The sequence below is a fragment of the Macaca mulatta genome, chromosome 2 (genome assembly GCF_049350105.2).
Source record: "Macaca mulatta isolate MMU2019108-1 chromosome 2, T2T-MMU8v2.0, whole genome shotgun sequence".
Classification (NCBI taxonomy): Eukaryota; Metazoa; Chordata; class Mammalia; order Primates; family Cercopithecidae; genus Macaca; species Macaca mulatta.
In genome coordinates this window covers 161,484,205-161,503,934 of record NC_133407.1, presented here as the reverse complement: position 1 = coordinate 161,503,934, position 19,730 = coordinate 161,484,205, and the positions used below count along the sequence as shown (strand labels likewise).

General features: G+C 42.2%; 1 protein-coding gene across 3 annotated transcripts in view; it reads left to right on the top strand.

The window, feature by feature from the left end:
* The window catches only part of CASR (calcium sensing receptor), a 100,517-nt gene extending 81,524 nt beyond the window's left edge, over positions 1-18,993 (top strand). For all 3 annotated transcript variants that reach the window (XM_028844591.2, XM_077993820.1, XM_015129990.3), the window contains exons 5-7: positions 6,684-6,914; positions 14,607-14,730; positions 16,191-18,993. In XM_028844591.2, the coding sequence (XP_028700424.2) occupies positions 6,684-6,914; positions 14,607-14,730; positions 16,191-17,695 (1,860 nt within the window). In that variant the 3' untranslated portion in view covers positions 17,696-18,993. The remainder of the gene's footprint in view (positions 1-6,683; positions 6,915-14,606; positions 14,731-16,190) is intronic.
* Positions 18,994-19,730: the final 737 nt, after the last annotated feature.

Below are 19,730 nucleotides of genomic sequence, written 5' to 3'. Positions count from 1 at the left end.
AGAAAAGAAGCAACTTCAAAAAAATTATTTTGGCCTTTTTATTTGGTTGCTTGTTTTTGTTTGTTTGGGTTTAGAATTTAGATCATATTTTCAGTCTTACTTAGCCTGATTCAGTCCAACTGAACTGGTTAGAACTTCCAGTATAATCTTGTATAGATACAGTGAAAACAGACATTGCTGTCTGCATCTGATCTCAGGGGGAAAGCGTTCAGTCTTTCACCACTAAGTATGATGCTAACATTCATAGATGCCCTTTACAGAGTTGAGGAAGTTCCCTTTTATTCCTATATTGCCGAGAGCTTTTATCAGGAATGGAAGTTGGATGTTATCAGTACTTTTTCTGTATCTATTCAGAAAAGCATGTGGTTTTTCTTTTGTAGTATATTAATGTAGTTGAATGTCAAACCAATCTTTCGTTCCTGGGATTAATCCTACTTGGTCATAATGTATATTCCTTTTTGTACATGTATTTGTGTGTTTAATTTACTAAAATTTGGTTAAGAAATTTTGCTTCTGTGTTCATGAGGACTATTGGTCTATAGTTTTATTTTCTTGTAATATCTTTGCCTGGTTTTGGTGTCTGAGTAATGATGACCTCAGAATGAGTTTGGCAATATTGACTCCTTTTTTGATATTCTATAAGACTTTTGTAGAATTTGTATGAATTCTTCCTTAAATCTTTGGCAGAACTCATCAGTGAAGCCACCTTTAGTTGGTTTTCTTTGTGGGATTGTTTTGTTTTGTTTTGTTTTGAGATGGAGTCTCACTCTGTCACCCAGGATGGAGTAAAGTGGCGTGATCTTGGCTCACTGCAACCTCTGCCTCCCAGGTTCAAGAGATGCTTCTGCCTCAGCCTCCCGAGTAGCTGGGATTACAGGCATGAGCCACCACCACCAGCTAATTTTTGCATGTTTAGTAGAGATGAGGTTTCACCATGTTGACCAGGCTGGTCTCTAACTCCTGGCCTCAAGTGATCCACCCACCTCGGCCTCCCAAAGTGCTGGGATTACAGGCATGAGCCACTGTGCATGGCCTGTGGGAAAATTTTGAACTGCAAATTCAATTTATTTAATGGATAGAATGCTATTTATGTATATATGAGTCAGCTTTGATAGTTTGTCTTTCAAAGACTTTGTCCACATCGTCAAATTTATTGGCGTAACTTTATTTGTAATATTGTTTATGATGTTCTCAGACTATCATTATAATGCCTGCAGCATCTATAGTGATGTCACTTCTCTAATTTATCATACTGTAAATATGCATCTTCTCTCTTTTTTCAGATCAGTCTGACTAGAGATTCATCAACTTTATTAATCTTCTCAAAGAATCAGCTTTTGACTTTAGTGATTTTTCTCTATATTTTTGTTGTCTATTTCATTTATTTCTACTCTGATCTCTGTCATTTCCTTTCTTCTGATTTATTCTAGTTTAATTTGCTCTCCTTTTTCTAGTTACTCATTTGGAAACTGGAGTCATTGATTTAAAAACCTTTCTTATAATATAGACATTTAGTGCTATAAATTTCACTGTAAATATTGTATTAGCTGCATCCCTCAAATTTTGATATGCTGTGTTTTCATTTTAATTCAGTTTAAAATACCTTCCAACTTTCCTTTTGATTTCTTCTTTGGCCCTCAGGTTTAGAAGTGTGTTATTTGGTTTCCAAGTTTCCGGTGATTTTTCCAAACATTTTTCTGTGATTTGTTTTTAATTTAATTCCATTGGAGTCAACATACTCTGTTTAATATTAATATTTTTAAATTTATTAAAACTCACTTTATAATCCCGAATATGATTTATCTTGATAAATATTTTGTGTTCTTGAAAAGAATGTATATTCTGTTGTTGGGATGACTGTTCTGTAATTATCAATTAGATCAAGTTGGTTGATAGTACTGTCCAAGTCTTTTAAGTCTCATATTTTTATTGATTTTCTGCCTACTTCTTTCAGCTAATACAGATGCCTTATTGACCTTATTTTTCTCATTTATCCTCAGACTGATAAAAACCTCCTCATGGGCACCACTTGTCCACATAGTCATGCTGGATACCTACAGGTTTAATATCTATTCTATTAATCATGCACTCAAAAGACATAGTTTGAGTATCCACTAAAATCTAGGCCCTCTACAAACCACTGGAGATACAGAAAGAAATAACACAGTTCCTGCTTTAGAGAATTTTGGTCTAATGAAGTGTAGGTACAAAATTCCTAGCCACAAAGATTCTGGGGTGCTTTCTTCTCCAGATAAGATGTTTACATTGCCATGTCTTCCCTCCTGCCTACCCTTTATCTCCCTGCCACATCCAAAGTTGGACTTGCCATGTCTCATTACTCAACTCGCTACACCAAGTATCCTAGAGGCTACCTTGTTATCAAGGTTCCTGCCAATTACAAATGTCAGTTTCAATAATTAAGTCATATTTGGATTTTTAAAGTCTTTTTCCATGCCTTCCTTTTTGTAACAGCTTTATAAGATGTAATTCACATGTCACACAATTCAGTCATTTAAAGTATACAATTAAGTGGTTTTTAATATATTCACAGTTATGCAACCATAACCACAATCAATTTTAGAACATTTTCACCACATCAAAAAGCAACTGCATACCCTTTAACTGTCACTCCCTAGGCCCCCAAAGCCCCAGTCTTAGACAAACACTGATCTACTTTCTGCTTCTGTACATTTGGACTTTCCTGGATGTTTCACGTAAATAAAATCATAAAACATATGATCTTTTGTGACTGGCTGCTTCTTCCATATTATAACATGTATCAGTACTTCATTCCTTTTTACAGCAAAATAGTATCCCACTGTGTGGATATACCACATTTTATTTATACATTTACCCAACTGATGAACATTTGGGTTGTTCTCAACTTTGGTTGTTATGAGTAATGTTGCTATGAACATTTATGTACAAATGTTTGTGTGGACATATATTTTTATTTTTCCTAGGTATGTACACACACACACACACACACATACACACACGAGTAGATTTGTTGGGTCAAATGATAACTCTATGTTTAACTTTTTAAGGAACTGCCAAACATTTTTTCCAGTGTGGCTGCACCAGTTTACATCCCCACCAGCAGTCTATGGAGGATCCCAAGTTCTCTACATTTTGATCAGCCCTGTTTCTTATCTAATCCCATACCTTTTTGATATGAAATCTAGCCTCTTTTTTTGCCTTGGCTCCTCTTTACTTATCTTCTGCATTTCCCCTTGTTCTCTAGACATACATGATTCTTGAGAAATTGATCTCTTTACTGGCCCCATAACACATCATGTTTATTCCTAATGTGGTATCTTTGCCCATGCTGTTCCACGGTTTTTAACACCTTCCCTCCCTCTGTCCTTTCCCAGCCAAAATATTTACTATGCCTCAAGCCTGCATTGATCATTTCAGCCCTTTTTAATTTCTATCTCCTCTGAGTTTCTCTGTACTTAGAGATGATACCCCATCAGTTAGCAGTTACCTGTATTTTATCTTGTACTGTTTACTGCTTCATTGAATATTTATGTCTTGTATTTTATCCCCTAATCCATATGAAAACTCTATGAGGATGGGATAACCATGTCTTGTAGTTCTGCAGCCCAGTTCAGAACACACAGTGAATATTTTGTAAATATTTCCTAGTTGATTTATTCCAATAGTATAAAAATCCAGTCTTGTGAGTTTTTTAATGAATACTTAGAAACTTTAAGAAAATGATTTTTGATTGTTTCTCCTTTGAAGTTAGGATTATGGTGGAAATCTCCAGCCCATGCCACCAATAATGCAGAAGACTTGTAGCCAGGGATGAGCTTTAAGTCACTTGTCTGTCCAGTCTGACCAGTGTGAAAGATGACCAGCTAATTATGGAAGGATCTTGTTCAGTTCCCCTCCCCACTTCTACCTTGATGCCAGGAGAGTTCCACTGCAGAGAACTAGTGGACAAAGGAGAGAAGCAGCTTGTTGCCTGGCATGTTAAGAACCAAGGAACTGAAACCTAAATAGGAGGAAGAAATGTATGCTAACTACTACAGCTTTACCACTATATATGCATTTCAATAAGGATGTGTTACTGACCTCTGACAAATATTTGCCACGGATACTGTAAGCAATTTATATTAGAGGTGTAGGATGGTGTTGTAGAAAAGCCATATTCAACCCCCAGCTCCAGCACTTAGTGGCTGTATGACTTTTGCAAATGTCTTGACCTTTCTCTGCCTCTGTTTCATCATCTAGAAAATGAAGATACTAATAATTCTAATCCATAGAGGTGTTGTGAGGATTAAATGACATAGTGCGTATTAAGTATTAGAAGAGTGACTGGCACATAGGAAGTACAAATAAGAGGTAGTTTCCTACGTCTTCACTTTTCTCATCTCCTTTTCCACATGTACAGATACATGGCATGTGGACAAGATAGTGGAAACTCTATGATTAGGATGAAACATTTGCACTGACAAGTCATGGTAGGTACATGAGCTCAAAGTATAGAGGGCTTTGGAAGCTACCTGGAGAAGTTTGAAGCACATTTTATCTGAGTCATGGTAGGTCCCCAGCAGGAAGTGGGAGGGGCATGATTACGGCATGGAGAAGGATGAGCTGGCCATGTCAGAAAGGCCCCCGAGCTGCTAAGAGCAAGGTTTCGAGCAATGCAGGAGGAGGGGCAGTATTAAAGAGCAGAAGAACTGCATGTTCCTCTGAGGGCAAGAAGGATGTGTCAGGACAGGGATGTGTTGGGGTAGAGACAAAAGGATGTACACCACTCTGGGTAGGAGGAAGTCAGGTCACCCCAACAGTGAGGAGGGATAGGAAGTGGAAGTGGAGGTAAAAGAAAGGAGCATGTCTAGAACACCTCCTCTCCACTGACTGCCTTAAGGCCTCAGTAAAAATGAAGGCAAACAAGGTTGTCAACCATCAGAGAAGGTGAGAAGTCACAGGAGAAGACACAAACCCTTAGTAAGAGGCATTCTCCATCTTTTTTGAGGATGGCTCAGCAGTTGGTTGCAGAGCCAGCTAGCAGGGAGTGAGGGGTCCCTCTCCTTCATAGACCTGAGTGGAAAGTCAGGGCAGCCAGGGCCTGCCAGTGGAGCAGTGGTCACAGACTGCAGGTTAGGGGAGGCGCCCAGGGTGCTATGCCTGTGAGCACACACAGTCTATCATGGACTCCTTCCCCAGGCATATCTTGGAGCTACTTATGGATAAATCCAAGTGACTCCTCTTCTGTATTTAATCTTCCTTACTATAAATCAATGTTTGTTTAAAAATAAAGTCAATACAGATATCAATTGTTAAGAAGCAGTGCCATCTCTGGAGTGGAGTGGGACAGGAGAGGTGCTGGCTCATTCCGCGTGTTTGTCATGCATATCAGAATAATGTACGCCTCAGAAAGGCCTATTAAGGCCATTCACTAGATGGGCCCAGCCCAAACGTTGTCTCAGTGTGAGATTAGACATCGGATTTTAGGTACCTTAAAAACAATGATAAATGGCTGGGCGCAGTGGCTCATGCCTGTAACTCCAGCACTTTGGGAGGCTGAGGCAGGATGGTCACTTGAGCCCAGGAGTTCGAGACCAGTGCAGGCAACATAGTGAGACCCTGTCTCTACAAAACCAAAAAAAACCCAGCTCAGAATGGAAGACTGCTGGAGACTCAGGAGGTGCACTGGAAGCTGTGCCCTACACTCACAGGCTGGACCCTGCCTTACTCTCATGTGGTGTCACAGTGACACAAGGCTGGCCTCACGTGAAAGATAAGAGGCTGAGTGCCCACTGCCTCCTCTTGACTGATGTCAGGAACATGTGAGGAAGCAGAGCCAGGAGTCCAGCGATGCTGCAGTAGAGTATAGCAATTAACAGTGCAGGCTTGGGACCCTGGGTGAGATACTTAAAGTTTTCAGTGCCTCAGTTTCCCCAGCAATAAGATCAGCTTAATACTATTTGTTGTGAGGATTCGATTAGATAATGGATATAAAGTACTTAGGGTCGTGCCTCAATGGTAGTAAAAATGACTGATATCTAAAATGTTTACATGACTAACATGTGATATGTGTTAGTAATTACTATGATGACTTTTTTGTGCAAAGACTTTGTGACATAGAAAACCTTATAAAAATTCAAGGATTTGCCATGACTGACAGCAATAATGGCCAGGGCTTCACCCACAGCCTCATCTATTTCTTCCTTCCACCCCATTCTGTGAATTTTGGCAGCAAAGCACTTCCACAGCAGCAGGATCACAGGGAAAGAAAGTGCGGAGAATAAGTGCACTCAGCCATTTCTCCTCTCCTTCCCCAATGCCCAGCTCAGAAGATGCCAGGGATGGGCTCTGGCTTATAAATCCTGCCCGTCCTGGGGCACTTCCAGGTGATGGCACACCTGTAGGACCTTTGACCTGGCCAGTTGCCAGGTGAGATGTCTCCCTTTCCTTTCCCCATCTCCAAAAAAGTGTTTCCTACCCTAATTATAATTTGAATAATAATTAAAGCCCATGGCTTACCAGGGCTGCTGCTAACACAGGCAAGTACTTTGGTGTGAATTAGAAAAAGCTGCCTCTTCCTTAAGTCACATTCCTCCCACTTTGTTGGAACAAGATAGTTTACCGTCGTTGTACAGGGCACAGCCTACCTAATTGGTTCTATGTGGCAGCCATGTGGCTTGTATTCATTCTCTGCTCCTCTTTAGGTCCTGAAGCACCTACGGCACCTAAACTTTACCAACAATATGGGGGAGCAGGTGACCTTTGATGAGTGTGGTGACCTGGTGGGGAACTATTCCATCATCAACTGGCACCTCTCCCCAGAGGATGGCTCCATCGTGTTTAAGGAAGTCGGGTATTACAACGTCTATGCCAAGAAGGGAGAAAGACTCTTCATCAACGAGGAGAAAATCCTGTGGAGTGGGTTCTCCAGGGAGGTAGGTGCTGTCCATCAGAAAACCAGATGTCTCCACCAGGGGCAGGAAACCGTGCTGGGCTTTGGGAGGGCCTTTGGTTTCACCACTGGACTTCCAAAATAAAGAGTCCACTTCCCTGAACTCTCTGGCCACTGCAATCTTGGGGCTCCCTGTGAAATCCGTAGTGTTTAGTGTAAAGAGAAGAATCTCCAGAACCTGAGCCCAGTGCCTTCCTACTGTATTGAAACAGTTTCATTTTTCACAAATATGACTCCCTAGCTAGTCATAAAGTTTCCTTGGCTAAAACTTTCCCTAACCAGAGCAAACTATTTAAGCAAATGTAAACATCGGTCAAGTCAGTGGCTCTCAGCTGGGCCGAGGGCAGGGGAGACAAGTTTTAGAGTGGAGGGGACTGCTTTGGGGTTGTCACAATGACCAGGAAGTATTAATGGCCTTCAGCGCTTGGGGTCCAGGGATACTAAGTGTCCAGCCTGCGTGGGACAATCTTACATGACAAAGAATTGTCCCCACCTCAATGACCAGTAACAGCCATTGAAAGACACTGGAGTCCAAAATGGAGCTGGATGTTTTCAACTGAGTCATTCGGTGTTGTCACCACCCTCACAGCCTGGACAGTTCACACAGAGGTAGTTCACTGTCATCCACTGCTGAACTGTAAACCAAAAGGACAATTTATTCTCCTTCTCCAGGAGACCTGTAACAAAGCGGAGGATGCTTGTGTTCCTGAGTATCACTGCATCTGGAAGCCTGTTAATAACCAGAAGCCCACCCCTCAGTCAATTTGCACTTAAGGGAGAGAAACGTGATACACTGGAATGATGACCATTCTGTGATGTTTGTGTCCTAGAATATAGCAGGCTGCTGAGAACCCAGGTCCTCTGTAAGAACACAGATCCTAGACAGGGCATCCTCTTAACTCTCCCAGGAAGCCTGGAAAAGACCCACCACATTTCTATTTGCATTTGACTTCTTATTATCTCCTTTGAGCATCTTGACCACTTCTTTTTTATTTATTTATTTTTTTTTTTTAGATGAGGTCAGGCTCTCTTGCCTAGGCTGGAGTGCAGTGGCACAATCTCGGCTCACTGCAGCCTCTGCCTCCAAGGTTCAAGCAATTTTCCCACCTCATCCTCCTGAGTAGCTGGGATTACAGGCGCACCACCACGCCCAGCTAATTTTTGTATTTTTAGTAGAGACGGGGTTTCACCATGTTGGCCAGGCTTGTCTCGAACTCCTGACCTCAGGTGATCCACTCTCTTTAGCCTCCCAAAGTGCTCTGGTGACAGACGTGAGCCACCACGCCCAACCATCTTGGACCACTTTTTATAACATAACCAAAGACTCACTTCATCTTCTTATCAAGTGCTTCTTAGGTTGGACAGGTTCCTGATGAGATGCTACAATTTCACTGTTACCCAGTATGTAGATGGGTTACCCCTGGGAAGGTCTCCTATAGACAGTGAATCTCATCCACAGTGTGCCATTTTTAATAGCTTCCACCTCAGAGGGTGGGTTCTCAATTATAAGCATGTCATGACCTTTTCCAGATGGAGATTTGGGGGTTCCAGATGTTGTATTCCTCTGTCCACTAATTGTACCATTGTCTAATTTATCACGCATTTTCACTGACTGGAGTCTAAATTGATCAGCTATACTGCCACCTGTTTATCCCTGTTGGATCATCCAGGTTATCTTTCACCCCCATTAATGCATAGAATTGAATTATCTAATGGCACATGTCTCCTCTCCACTGCAGCAGGGAACTATCTCCTGTACAGTTCTCCATAGCCCTAATGTCCTCTCCCAGGCTATGTACATCATTGGCTTAAACACTGATAAATGAATAACAGGGAACTCTCATAAATTCTGTCACTTATGTTCTTGGAATAGTTGACACAGTTACAAGTTAAATCTAATTTTTCCATAGAAACATTACCTCAAACCTAGCACACAGTGGATACTCAACAAATCTTAGGATCTACTCTATTATTTTCTGTACTGTTTGTGGAAATGACCACAAAAATATCATCTATATTTAACTATAAATTATATATTAATGACTTCCCTACATGTTTCACAAAGTTGTTATTGAGATCAAATGAGATCAAGGATGAAAAGTGTATGATAAACTGAATCATACTATTAATATATAAATGCAAAGTATTATTAATATGGCATTATACTTAACTGATGTTCTCAATTTTCTTACAAATGTAGCACTAAATTTAGAGCTAGATAGATCTTTAAAGAGCCTTATATTCAAGCTTCCAATTTGAAGTTGATGCCACTGAGGTTTTGGGATGCAAAGGTGACTTGTCAGGCCAAACAGATGGTCAGCATAAAAGCTGAGACTATGTTCTTCCATTTGTTTGTGTCCTCTTTGATTTCACTGAGCAGTGGTTTGTAGTTCTCCTTGAAGACGTCCTTTACATCCCTTGTAAGTTGGATTCCTAGGTATTTTATTCTTTTTGAAGCAATTGTGAATGGAAGTTCATTCATGATTTGGCTCTCCGTTTGTCTGTTACTGGTGTATAAGAATGCTTGTGATTTTTGCACATTTATTTTGTATCCTGAGACTTTGCTGAAGTTTCTTATCAGCTTAAGGAGATTTTTGGCTGAGACACTGGGGTTTTCTAAATATACAATCATGTCATCTGCAAACAGGGACAATCTGACTTCTTCTTTTCCTAACTGAATACCCTTTATTTCCTTCTCTTGCCTGATTGCCCTAGCCAGAACTTCCAACACTATGTTGAATAGGAGTGGTGAGAGAGGGCATCCCTGTCTTGTGCCAGTTTCCAAAGGGAATTTTTCCAGTTTTTTCCCATTCAGTATGATATTGGCTGTGGGTTTGTCATAAATAGCTCTTATTATTTTGAGATATGTTCCATCAATACCGAATTTATTGAGCGTTTTTAGCATGAAGGGCTGTTGAATTTTGTCAAAGGCCTTTTCTGCATCTATTGAGATAATCATGTGGTTTTTGTCTTTGGTTCTGTTTATATGCTGGATTACGTTTATTGATTTGCATATGTTGAACCAGACTTGCATCCCAGGGATGAAGCCCATGCTCATGGATAGGAAGAATCAGTATCATGAAAATGGCCATACTGCCCAAGGTAATTTATAGATTCAATGCCATCCCCATCAAGCTACCAATGAGTTTCTTCACAGAATTGGAAAAAACTGCTTTAAAGTCCATATGGAACCAAAAAAGAGCCACATTGCCAAGACAATCCTAAGTCAAAAGAACAAAGCTGGAGGCATCACGCTACCTGACTTCAAACTATACTACAAGGCTACAGTAACCAAAACAGCATGGTACTGGTACCGAAACAGAGATATAGACCAATGGAACAGAACCGAGTCCTCAGAAATAATACCACACATCTACAGCCATCTGATCTTTGACAAACCTGAGAAAAACAAGAAATAGGGAAAGGATTCCCTATTTAATAAATGGTGCTGGGAAAATTGGCTAGCCATAAGTAGAAAGCTGAAACTGGATCCTTTCCTTACTCCTTATATGAAAATTAATTCAAGATGGATTAGAGACTTAAATGTTAGACCTAATACCATAAAAACCCTAGAAGAAAACCTAGGTAATACCATTCAGGACATAGGCATGGGCAAGGACTTCATGTCTAAAACACCAAAAGTAACGGCAACAAAAGCCAAAATTGACAAATGGGATCTCATTAAACTAAAGAGCTTCTGCACAGCAAAAGAAACTACCATCAGAGTGAACAGGCAACCTACAGAATGGGAGAAAATTTTTGCAATCTACTCATCTGACAAAGGGCTAATATCCAGAACCTACAAAGAACTCAAACAAATTTACAAGAAAAAAACAACCCCATCAAAAAGTGAACAAAGGATATGAACAGACATTTCTCAAAAGAAGACATTCATACAGCCAACAGACACATGAAAAAATGCTCATCATCACTGGCCATCAGAGAAATGCAAATCAAAACCACAATGAGATACCATCTCACACCAGTTAGAATGGCAATCATTAAAAAGTCAGGAAACAACAGGTGCTGGAGAGAATGTGGAGAAATAGGAACACTTTTACACTGTTGGTGGGATTGTAAACTAGTTCAACCATTATGGAAAACAGTATGGCGATTCCTCAAGGATCTAGAACTAGAAGTACCATATGACCCAGCCATCCCATTACTGGGGATATACCCAAAGGATTATAAATCATGCTGCTATAAAGACACAGGCACACGTATATTTATTGCGGCACTATTCACAATAGCAAAGACTTGGAATCAACCCAAATGTCCATCAGTGACAGACTGGATTAAGAAAATGTGGCACATATACACCATGGAATATATATGTAGCCATAAAAAAGGATGAGTTTGTGTCCTTTGTAGGGACATGGATGCAGCTGGAAACCATCATTCTCAGCAAACTATCGCAAGAACAGAAAACCAAACACCACATGTTCTCACTCATAGGTGGGAACTGAACAATGAGATCCAATGAGATCACTTGGACTCGGGAAGGGGAACATCACACACCGGGGCCTATCATGGGGAGGGGGGAGGGGGAAGGGATTGCATTGGGAGTTATACCTGATGTAAATGATGAGTTGATGGGTGCTGACGAGTTGACAGGTGCAGCACACCAACATGGCACAAGTATACATATGTAACAAACCTGCACGTTATGCACATGTACCCTAGAACTTAAAGTATAATAATAATAATAAAAAATAAAAAATAAATGGAAAAAAAAAAAAAGCTGAGACTAGACTCCAAGGACCCTAACTTAGACCTCAGTGCTCCATTCCCTACACTACACTACCAATAATTCTTTCCTTGTTTTGCTGCAACAAATAAGAAGTAAAAGAGACACCTTAATTAGGGGCTTGGAATTCAGATGAGCTTCCTTGGCCAGAATTGGACAGGCATCTTTAACAAGACTGTTGAGGAGCCTTGGAGATACTTGACTGCTTTTTGGAAAAATGGATCTTTCTGATGGCTACCTCAGCCCACTCCTGTGGTGACAGGATTTCTCTTTAGCTGATGGTTGCTGAAGGATGCAGTAAGAGGACCCAGATGGAGACATTCTTCTAAGCCTTGACTGGTACAAAGCAGAGTCTGGTGTAGTGAAAAGTGTAGACTTTCAAGACCGACCTCATCGCGAATCTCAGCTCTCCAGTCTCAAGCCATTGTGTGACCTTCAGCTTGTTCCTTAACCATTAACAAGAAGAGAAAAAGAGGCATGGCAGACATTGCTATCAGCCCTCATTATTTATACTCCTCTTTTTCTTTAAAAATAGAACTCTATTTTAGCTGGACATATGACTACCCAGATTCAAGATGACATTTTTCAGCCTTCATTTCTACTAAGTGTGGCCATGTGACTAAGTCCTGGAGAATGGGATGTAAGTGGCAGTGTTGTGGGATGATTCTGGGAACCTTCTTTAAGAAAGTGCTTGCAGGTATCCTTTGCTCTCTTCTTCATCCCTTCCTCTATCTTGCCTCCTGGAAACCAAATGCCACTATCAAGGACTATGAGGCAAAGACAAACATGTCAGAACCACCAGGTAGAAAGAGTCTAGGTGTCCAACATTGTGGAGTGCTATATCACTCTAGACCACATCCCTAGACATTTATATGAGACAGAAATACAGTTGTCTTGTTGGAGTTATTATTTTGAAATTGTTGCCACTCACAGCCTAGCAGAAACCAAGAAGGAAAGCTACTAAATTTATTTTGTGATGATAATATAATCTTGATACCAAAAACAGATAGAACAATACAAGCAAAGACAATTATAGGACAATATTCTTTATATATGTAGATGCTCAAATCCTAAATAAAATATCACCAAACATAGACCAGCAATGTATAAAATAAACATCATCTCCTAGTAGAGTTAGCAGTGAATGTACGGGAATGTGATGATAGCCAAACTTACAAAGTTCATAAATGTAGCTTATTACATTAGCAGAATAAAAGATAAAAGTTCTACAATGTCAGTAGACACAGAAAAAGTATCCATTAACATTCAATACCCTCTCAGGTTAAAAACAAAAATTTCATTAATCTAGGAATAGAAGAGAACCTCACTTTACCTTGGTAAAAGATACAGCAACCATCATTCTTTTTTCATTTTATTTCTTTTAAGTTCTGGAGTACATGTGCAGGATGTGCAGGTTTATTACATAGGCAAATGTGTGCCATGGTGGTTTGCTGTACCTGTCAACCTATCGCCTGGGTATTAAGCCTAGCATGCACGAGCTCTTTTCCCTAATGCTCTCCACTCCCCCCACCCTTTCCGGACAGGCCCCAGTGTTGTTCTCCACCCTGTGTCCAGTGTTCCCGTTGTTCAGCTCACACTTATAAGTGGGAACATGGGGTGTTTGGTTTTCTGTTCCTGCAAAACGTAATTCATCACATAAACAGAACTAAAGACAAAAAGCACATGATTATCTCAATAGACACAGAAAAGGCCTTTGATAAAATTCAACATCCCTTCATGTTAAGAACTAAATAAACTAGGTGTTGAAGGAACATACCTCAAAATAATAAGAGCCATTTATGACAAACCTACAGACAATATTATACAGAATAGGCAAAAGCTGAAAGCATTCCCCTTGAAAACTGGCACAAGACAAGGATGCCCTCTCTCACCACTCTTATTCAACGTAGTATTGGAAGTTCTGGCCAGGGCAATCAGGCAAGAAAAAGAAGTAAAGCATATTCAAATAGGAAGAAAGGACGCAACCATCATTCTTTAATGGGGAAAATTTAGAAGCATTCCTAGTGTGGGTTTGGAAAACAGGGCCTTTAGCTTTCATTCAGTGATTGAATGGGTTGGCAACTTAAGGACTGAGAGCACATCTCTGAGGATACCTTGTCACCATAGTTGAAGATGATTATGTGAGTTGTCCTATTCCCTCCCCTCCCCTCTCCTCCCCATCCTTTTCAAAATGTATGCACTTATTTTTCTTGTCTGATTCCATTAGCTAGGACCTCCAGTGCAAAGTTAAAGAGTAGTGGTGATAGTGGACATCCTTGTTTTAAATGGAAATACTTTTAATATTTTCTCTATATGAATGATGTTTACTCTAAGAGGTTTTTTGGTACCCTTTTTCAAGCTAAAGATATTTCTTCCCACTCCTTTTTCACTAAGCTTTTATCAATGGTTTGTGTTGAATTTCATCAAATGCTTTTTATTTATCTGTTGGTGATCATATGATTTTTTCTCCATTAATTTGTTAATACAGTGAATAATACTTACAGATTTGTCTAACATTAGACTTTTTTGCACTCCTGAGCATAAACCCAACATGGTCATGATACATTTTCTTTCTTAGGTCCTTTGAGTATGTTGTCTAGTGTTTTAGTATTTTTCATCTGTTTTCAAGTAGTAGAAAGTAGTGGCGCTTTTCCCAGATCATCATAGAATCCCATGCGTGTGTGTGTGTATGTGTGCATGCACATGTGTGTGTGTGCATGTATACCCACTTGCCCACAGGCATCTGTCCCTTTCACAGATATCAGAACCAAGGACCTCTGGACCTCTTTTTGCCTGGAATGGGCCCAGCATCTGTCACACTGATTCTTGTGCCCAAACTCCTCCCTCTTACATGTTTTGAAGAGACTGTAGGGTTGGCCCCGGATCCTACAGCTACAGACACTCACCTTTGTGCTGTCTGTCCTCCAGGTGCCCTTCTCCAACTGCAGCCGAGACTGTCTGGCAGGGACCAGGAAAGGGATCATTGAGGGGGAGCCCACCTGCTGCTTTGAGTGTGTGGAGTGTCCTGATGGGGAGTACAGCGATGAGACAGGTAAGGGAACCCCTCTTGGGCACTGTGCAGGGCTTGGTCCACTTTGGAGGCCTGGGGTCAGTGAAGCCCATGGAAGGGCTGGGTTGAGATGGTGCTTTGCACAGTTTCTCATTTAACAAGGGTATGTCTGAGCATCACAAAATGTTGGTCATGGAGGTGGAACAGAAAAAGAAAGTTAAATGTTCTTTTAATACCGTGAAAGCTAACAACACCTATTACACATCTTTCTCTTACTTTATACTGCTGGCCAATATATTTCCCTTTTGTTAGAGTTTAGTGGCCCTGAATGGACAAAGTTCTGTCTGCTCCAGACTCCAGAGTTAATAGGCCATGATAGAATTGCCTGCTGGGTGCCTGGCACTGAATTTGCTATCTTACTTGTGCTTTTCCTGTTTCTCAGGTTACTTTTAGGTGGGAATAATAATTAAACCTATCCTATAGAGTTTTGAGAATTAAACGATTAATATTGGTAATGCACATGGTAAGCTCTAGATAAATATTTGTTAAACAAAACTTTGGCATTTTAGAAGTACTCTATAAATATTAACTATAGTTGATATTATTATCTCATGTTATCCTCACCCCAATAATGGCATTATTGCTGCTCCCATTTTACAAATTAGGAAACTAAGGCTCTGAGAGGTTAAGAAACTTGACCAAAGTCACATCACCAGTAAGTAGTATGGCCAGGATTCCATCCAGATCTCTAACTCCAAACACCCTGCTCCTTTCACTGCCCAAAACTGCACACTGCCTGGGAGTTAGCAGAGCCTTAGTAAACAGTTGTCAGTTGAATGAGTCTGCAGCCTCCCTCATCGAAAAGCTGTGGATATGGAGTGAGGAAAGCATAGGTCATGTGCGTGGGATACTCTGCCTTGATCTAAAGGAAGTCTGCTCTGGTGTGTCTACAAAGCCCATCCATATATCCAAAATAAATCAGTCTCCATATGAGATGTCAGATATGTTCATTTGCTTCACTAGAATAGCCAGTTTACTGCCCATATGTATCCCACAACATCATGTTGTAAACCTCAAATATTATCCAATAATATTTAAATAAATAAATCAGGTTAAGCTTCAATCATTCTGTGAAGCGTTGATGGACCATGCTAGACCTCTGGTGTGCAGGGCAGCCACCTGTCCAGCAAGGTTAATCATTCCCTGCTATAAACCATCAGCAGGTAGTGTTAAATGAAGCAAGGGCCCCACCCATGTCATGTGCAAAGGGAAAACAAACTAACAATAGAACCATCAGAGTTACATGAAATTAACCATGTTATTAAACATGTTGAGGTTCAGCATATTTTTTGATACTGTAAAAGTCAGAATGTTTTCATCAAAATGAAGAAAATATGTAGTGACCACATTCAAAAAACTATGTATTCCCACCACCACATGTACACTCACACGTTTTAGTCTGTGCCACACAGTAACTCACTCTTCACTGGGACATTTTACAGATGCCAGTGCCTGTAACAAGTGCCCAGATGACTTCTGGTCCAATGAGAACCACACCTCCTGCATTGCCAAGGAGATCGAGTTTCTGTCGTGGACAGAGCCCTTTGGGATTGCACTCACCCTCTTTGCCGTGCTGGGCATTTTCCTGACAGCCTTTGTGCTGGGTGTGTTTATCAAGTTCCGCAACACGCCCATCGTCAAGGCCACGAACCGAGAGCTCTCCTACCTTCTCCTCTTCTCCCTGCTCTGCTGCTTCTCCAGCTCCCTGTTCTTCATTGGGGAGCCCCAGGACTGGACTTGCCGCCTGCGCCAACCGGCCTTTGGCATCAGCTTCGTGCTCTGCATCTCGTGCATCCTGGTGAAAACCAACCGTGTCCTCCTGGTGTTTGAGGCCAAGATCCCCACCAGCTTCCACCGCAAGTGGTGGGGGCTCAACCTGCAGTTTCTGCTGGTTTTCCTCTGCACCTTCATGCAGATTGTCATCTGTGTGATCTGGCTCTACACCGCGCCCCCCTCAAGCTACCGCAACCACCAGCTGGAGGATGAGATCATCTTCATCACGTGCCACGAGGGCTCACTCATGGCCCTGGGCTTCCTGATCGGCTACACCTGCCTGCTGGCTGCCATCTGCTTCTTCTTTGCCTTCAAGTCCCGGAAGCTGCCAGAGAACTTCAATGAAGCCAAGTTCATCACCTTCAGCATGCTCATCTTCTTCATTGTCTGGATCTCCTTCATTCCAGCCTATGCCAGCACCTACGGCAAGTTTGTCTCTGCCGTGGAGGTGATTGCCATCCTGGCAGCCAGCTTTGGCTTGCTGGCGTGCATCTTCTTCAACAAGATCTACATCATTCTCTTCAAGCCATCCCGCAACACCATCGAGGAGGTGCGTTGCAGCACCGCAGCTCACGCTTTCAAGGTGGCTGCCCGGGCCACGCTGCGCCGCAGCAACGTCTCCCGCAAGCGGTCCAGCAGCCTTGGGGGCTCCACTGGATCCACCCCCTCCTCCTCCATCAGCAGCAAGAGCAACAGCGAAGACCCATTCCCACAGCCCGAGAGGCAGAAGCAGCAGCAGCCGCTGGCCCTAACCCAACAAGAGCAGCAGCAGCAGCCCCTGACCCTCCCACAGCAGCAACAATCGCAGCAGCAGCCAAGATGCAAGCAGAAGGTCATCTTCGGCAGCGGCACGGTCACCTTCTCACTGAGCTTCGATGAGCCTCAGAAGAACGCCATGGCCCACAGGAATTCTACACACCAGAACTCCCTGGAGGCCCAGAAAAGCAGCGATACGCTGGCCCGACACCAGGCATTACTCCCGCTGCAGTGCGGGGAAGCGGACTCAGATCTGAGCGTCCAGGAAACAGGTCTGCAAGGACCAGTGGGTGGAGACCACCGGCCAGAGGTGGAGGTCCCTGAAGAGTTGTCCCCAGCACTTGTAGTGTCCAGTTCACAGAGCTTTGTCATCAGCGGTGGAGGAAGCACTGTTACAGAAAATGTACTGCATTCATAAAATGGAGAAGACTGGTCTAGGGAGAATGCAGAGAGGTTTCTTGGGGTCCCAGGGATGAGGAATTGCCCCAGACCCCTTTCCTCTGAGGAAGAAGGGATAATAGACACATCAGATGCCCCAAATTTAGTCACACCAGTTTAAATGACAGTGAATTGACCAATGTTCCCTTTAAAATTAAAGAAAGAAGAACTTTGTGTTTCTGTGGTTGCATTTCAAATCATTGAGATCTCCACGGTCAGATTTGCTGTTCGCCCACATCTAATGTCTCTTCCTCCGTTCTGTCCCATCCAACAGCTCAGAGATGAAACTACGGCTTTAAACTACCCTCCAGAGTGTGCAGACTGATGGGACATCAAATTTCTGCCACCACCAGAGCTGAGAGTCTGAAAGACAGAATGACACCAGTCCTGCCCAATGCCTTGACAACCGACTGAACTTTAAATGTTCACAACATAAGGAGAATGTATCTCCTCCTATTTATGAAAACCATATGATATTTGCTCTCCTACCTGCTGCTGCTATTGTGTAACATCCAGAAGGTTTGCACCCGTCCTATACCATATGTCTGGTTCTGTCCAGGCCATGACAGTGATGCCATGTTTAGATTCCAGGACCACAAGAATCACCTCAAATTGTTAGGAAGGGACTGCATAAACCAATGAGCTGTATCTGTAATTAATATTCCTGTATGTAGTTTTATCCTTAGGAAAATGCTTCTGTTGTAATAGTCCATGGACAATATAAACTGGAAAATGTCAGTCTGGTTTCTATAAGGCAGTATTATTGAGCTCTATTTCCCCACCCCACCATCCTCACTCCCATGAGCTGAGCCTTATGTGAGCCCCTTCAGGGACTCAAGGGTCCAGAAGTCCCTCCCATTCCTACCCTAAAGAATTCATGAAGCCAGATCCACCCTGTCCCTGTGCAGAGTAAGCTCCCAACTATTGGCCTGCTAATAGCTGCAAGGGTAGGAAAGCATGGTTCCAAGAAAGATCCACCCTCAAATGTCAGAGCTATGTTCCCTCCAGCAGTGGTGTTAATACTGCTGGTCACCCAGGCTCTGGAGCCAGAGAGACAGACCAGGGTTAAAGCTCTGTCTTGGTTATTTGCAAGCTGGGTGACTGTAGGCAGGGAACCTTAACCTCTCTAAGCCCCAGCTTCTTCATCTCTAAAATGAGGACAGTAATCATTCTTTCCCCTCAGAGCTCTGATGTGGATTAAATGAGATAATGTATGTAAAGTACTTTAGCCTGGTGCCTAGCACACAATAAGCATTCAATAAATATTAGTTAATATTATTATTACTGATACTATAATAATTATTTTCCCTTCAAATACAAAATGAAACATACATATTAACCATTCAGATTGTACCAGCTAGCCCACTGATCACAATCACTCTCTCTACAATAAGCCCAAGAGCTCTGGGGCCCAACACATGGGGTCAGCCCTAGTAACACTGGCTCATGGTGAGGAAGCCAGAAAGCTGGTCAGCCCCTCAGGCGGCCTGATGCCCTGTCTCCGCAGTGTCAGGGCCTGGACCTCCAGCATCCAGGGAAGACCATCACCTGTCTAGGAGGAAGTTCTCAGATCACTCTCAATGCTACTCTTAAGCTGAAGTCAGACCATTGCAATTAAATCACCTGAAGCCTCAAATCGTACAGCTCTTGGTGACTTCTTCCCCTAACCGCTTCCTTCCAAAGGGGCTCCTTTTAGTGATTTGTAGGGCAAATTAGTTGACTTGATATTTGTTAAGATTATGATGAGAAACCATTAGAGGGCACCATGTGGGAGCACAACTGTGAGCAGAAGGTGGTGACTCAGGACGACCCGAGTGAGGTACCTGCTCCCTACCCAGGAAAGGCACCGCCCCCCACCCAGCCTGCGCCCCCGCTGCAGTCATGCCTCTCACAGAGCTGAGTGGGGTTTTATATTTAACATTTTACTTGGTCTTAAAAAAAATGCTGAAAATATGATGGTTTCAGAATAGCTATGAAGGAACAGCCTCAACAGAATGTCACATACTTCTCCCTCC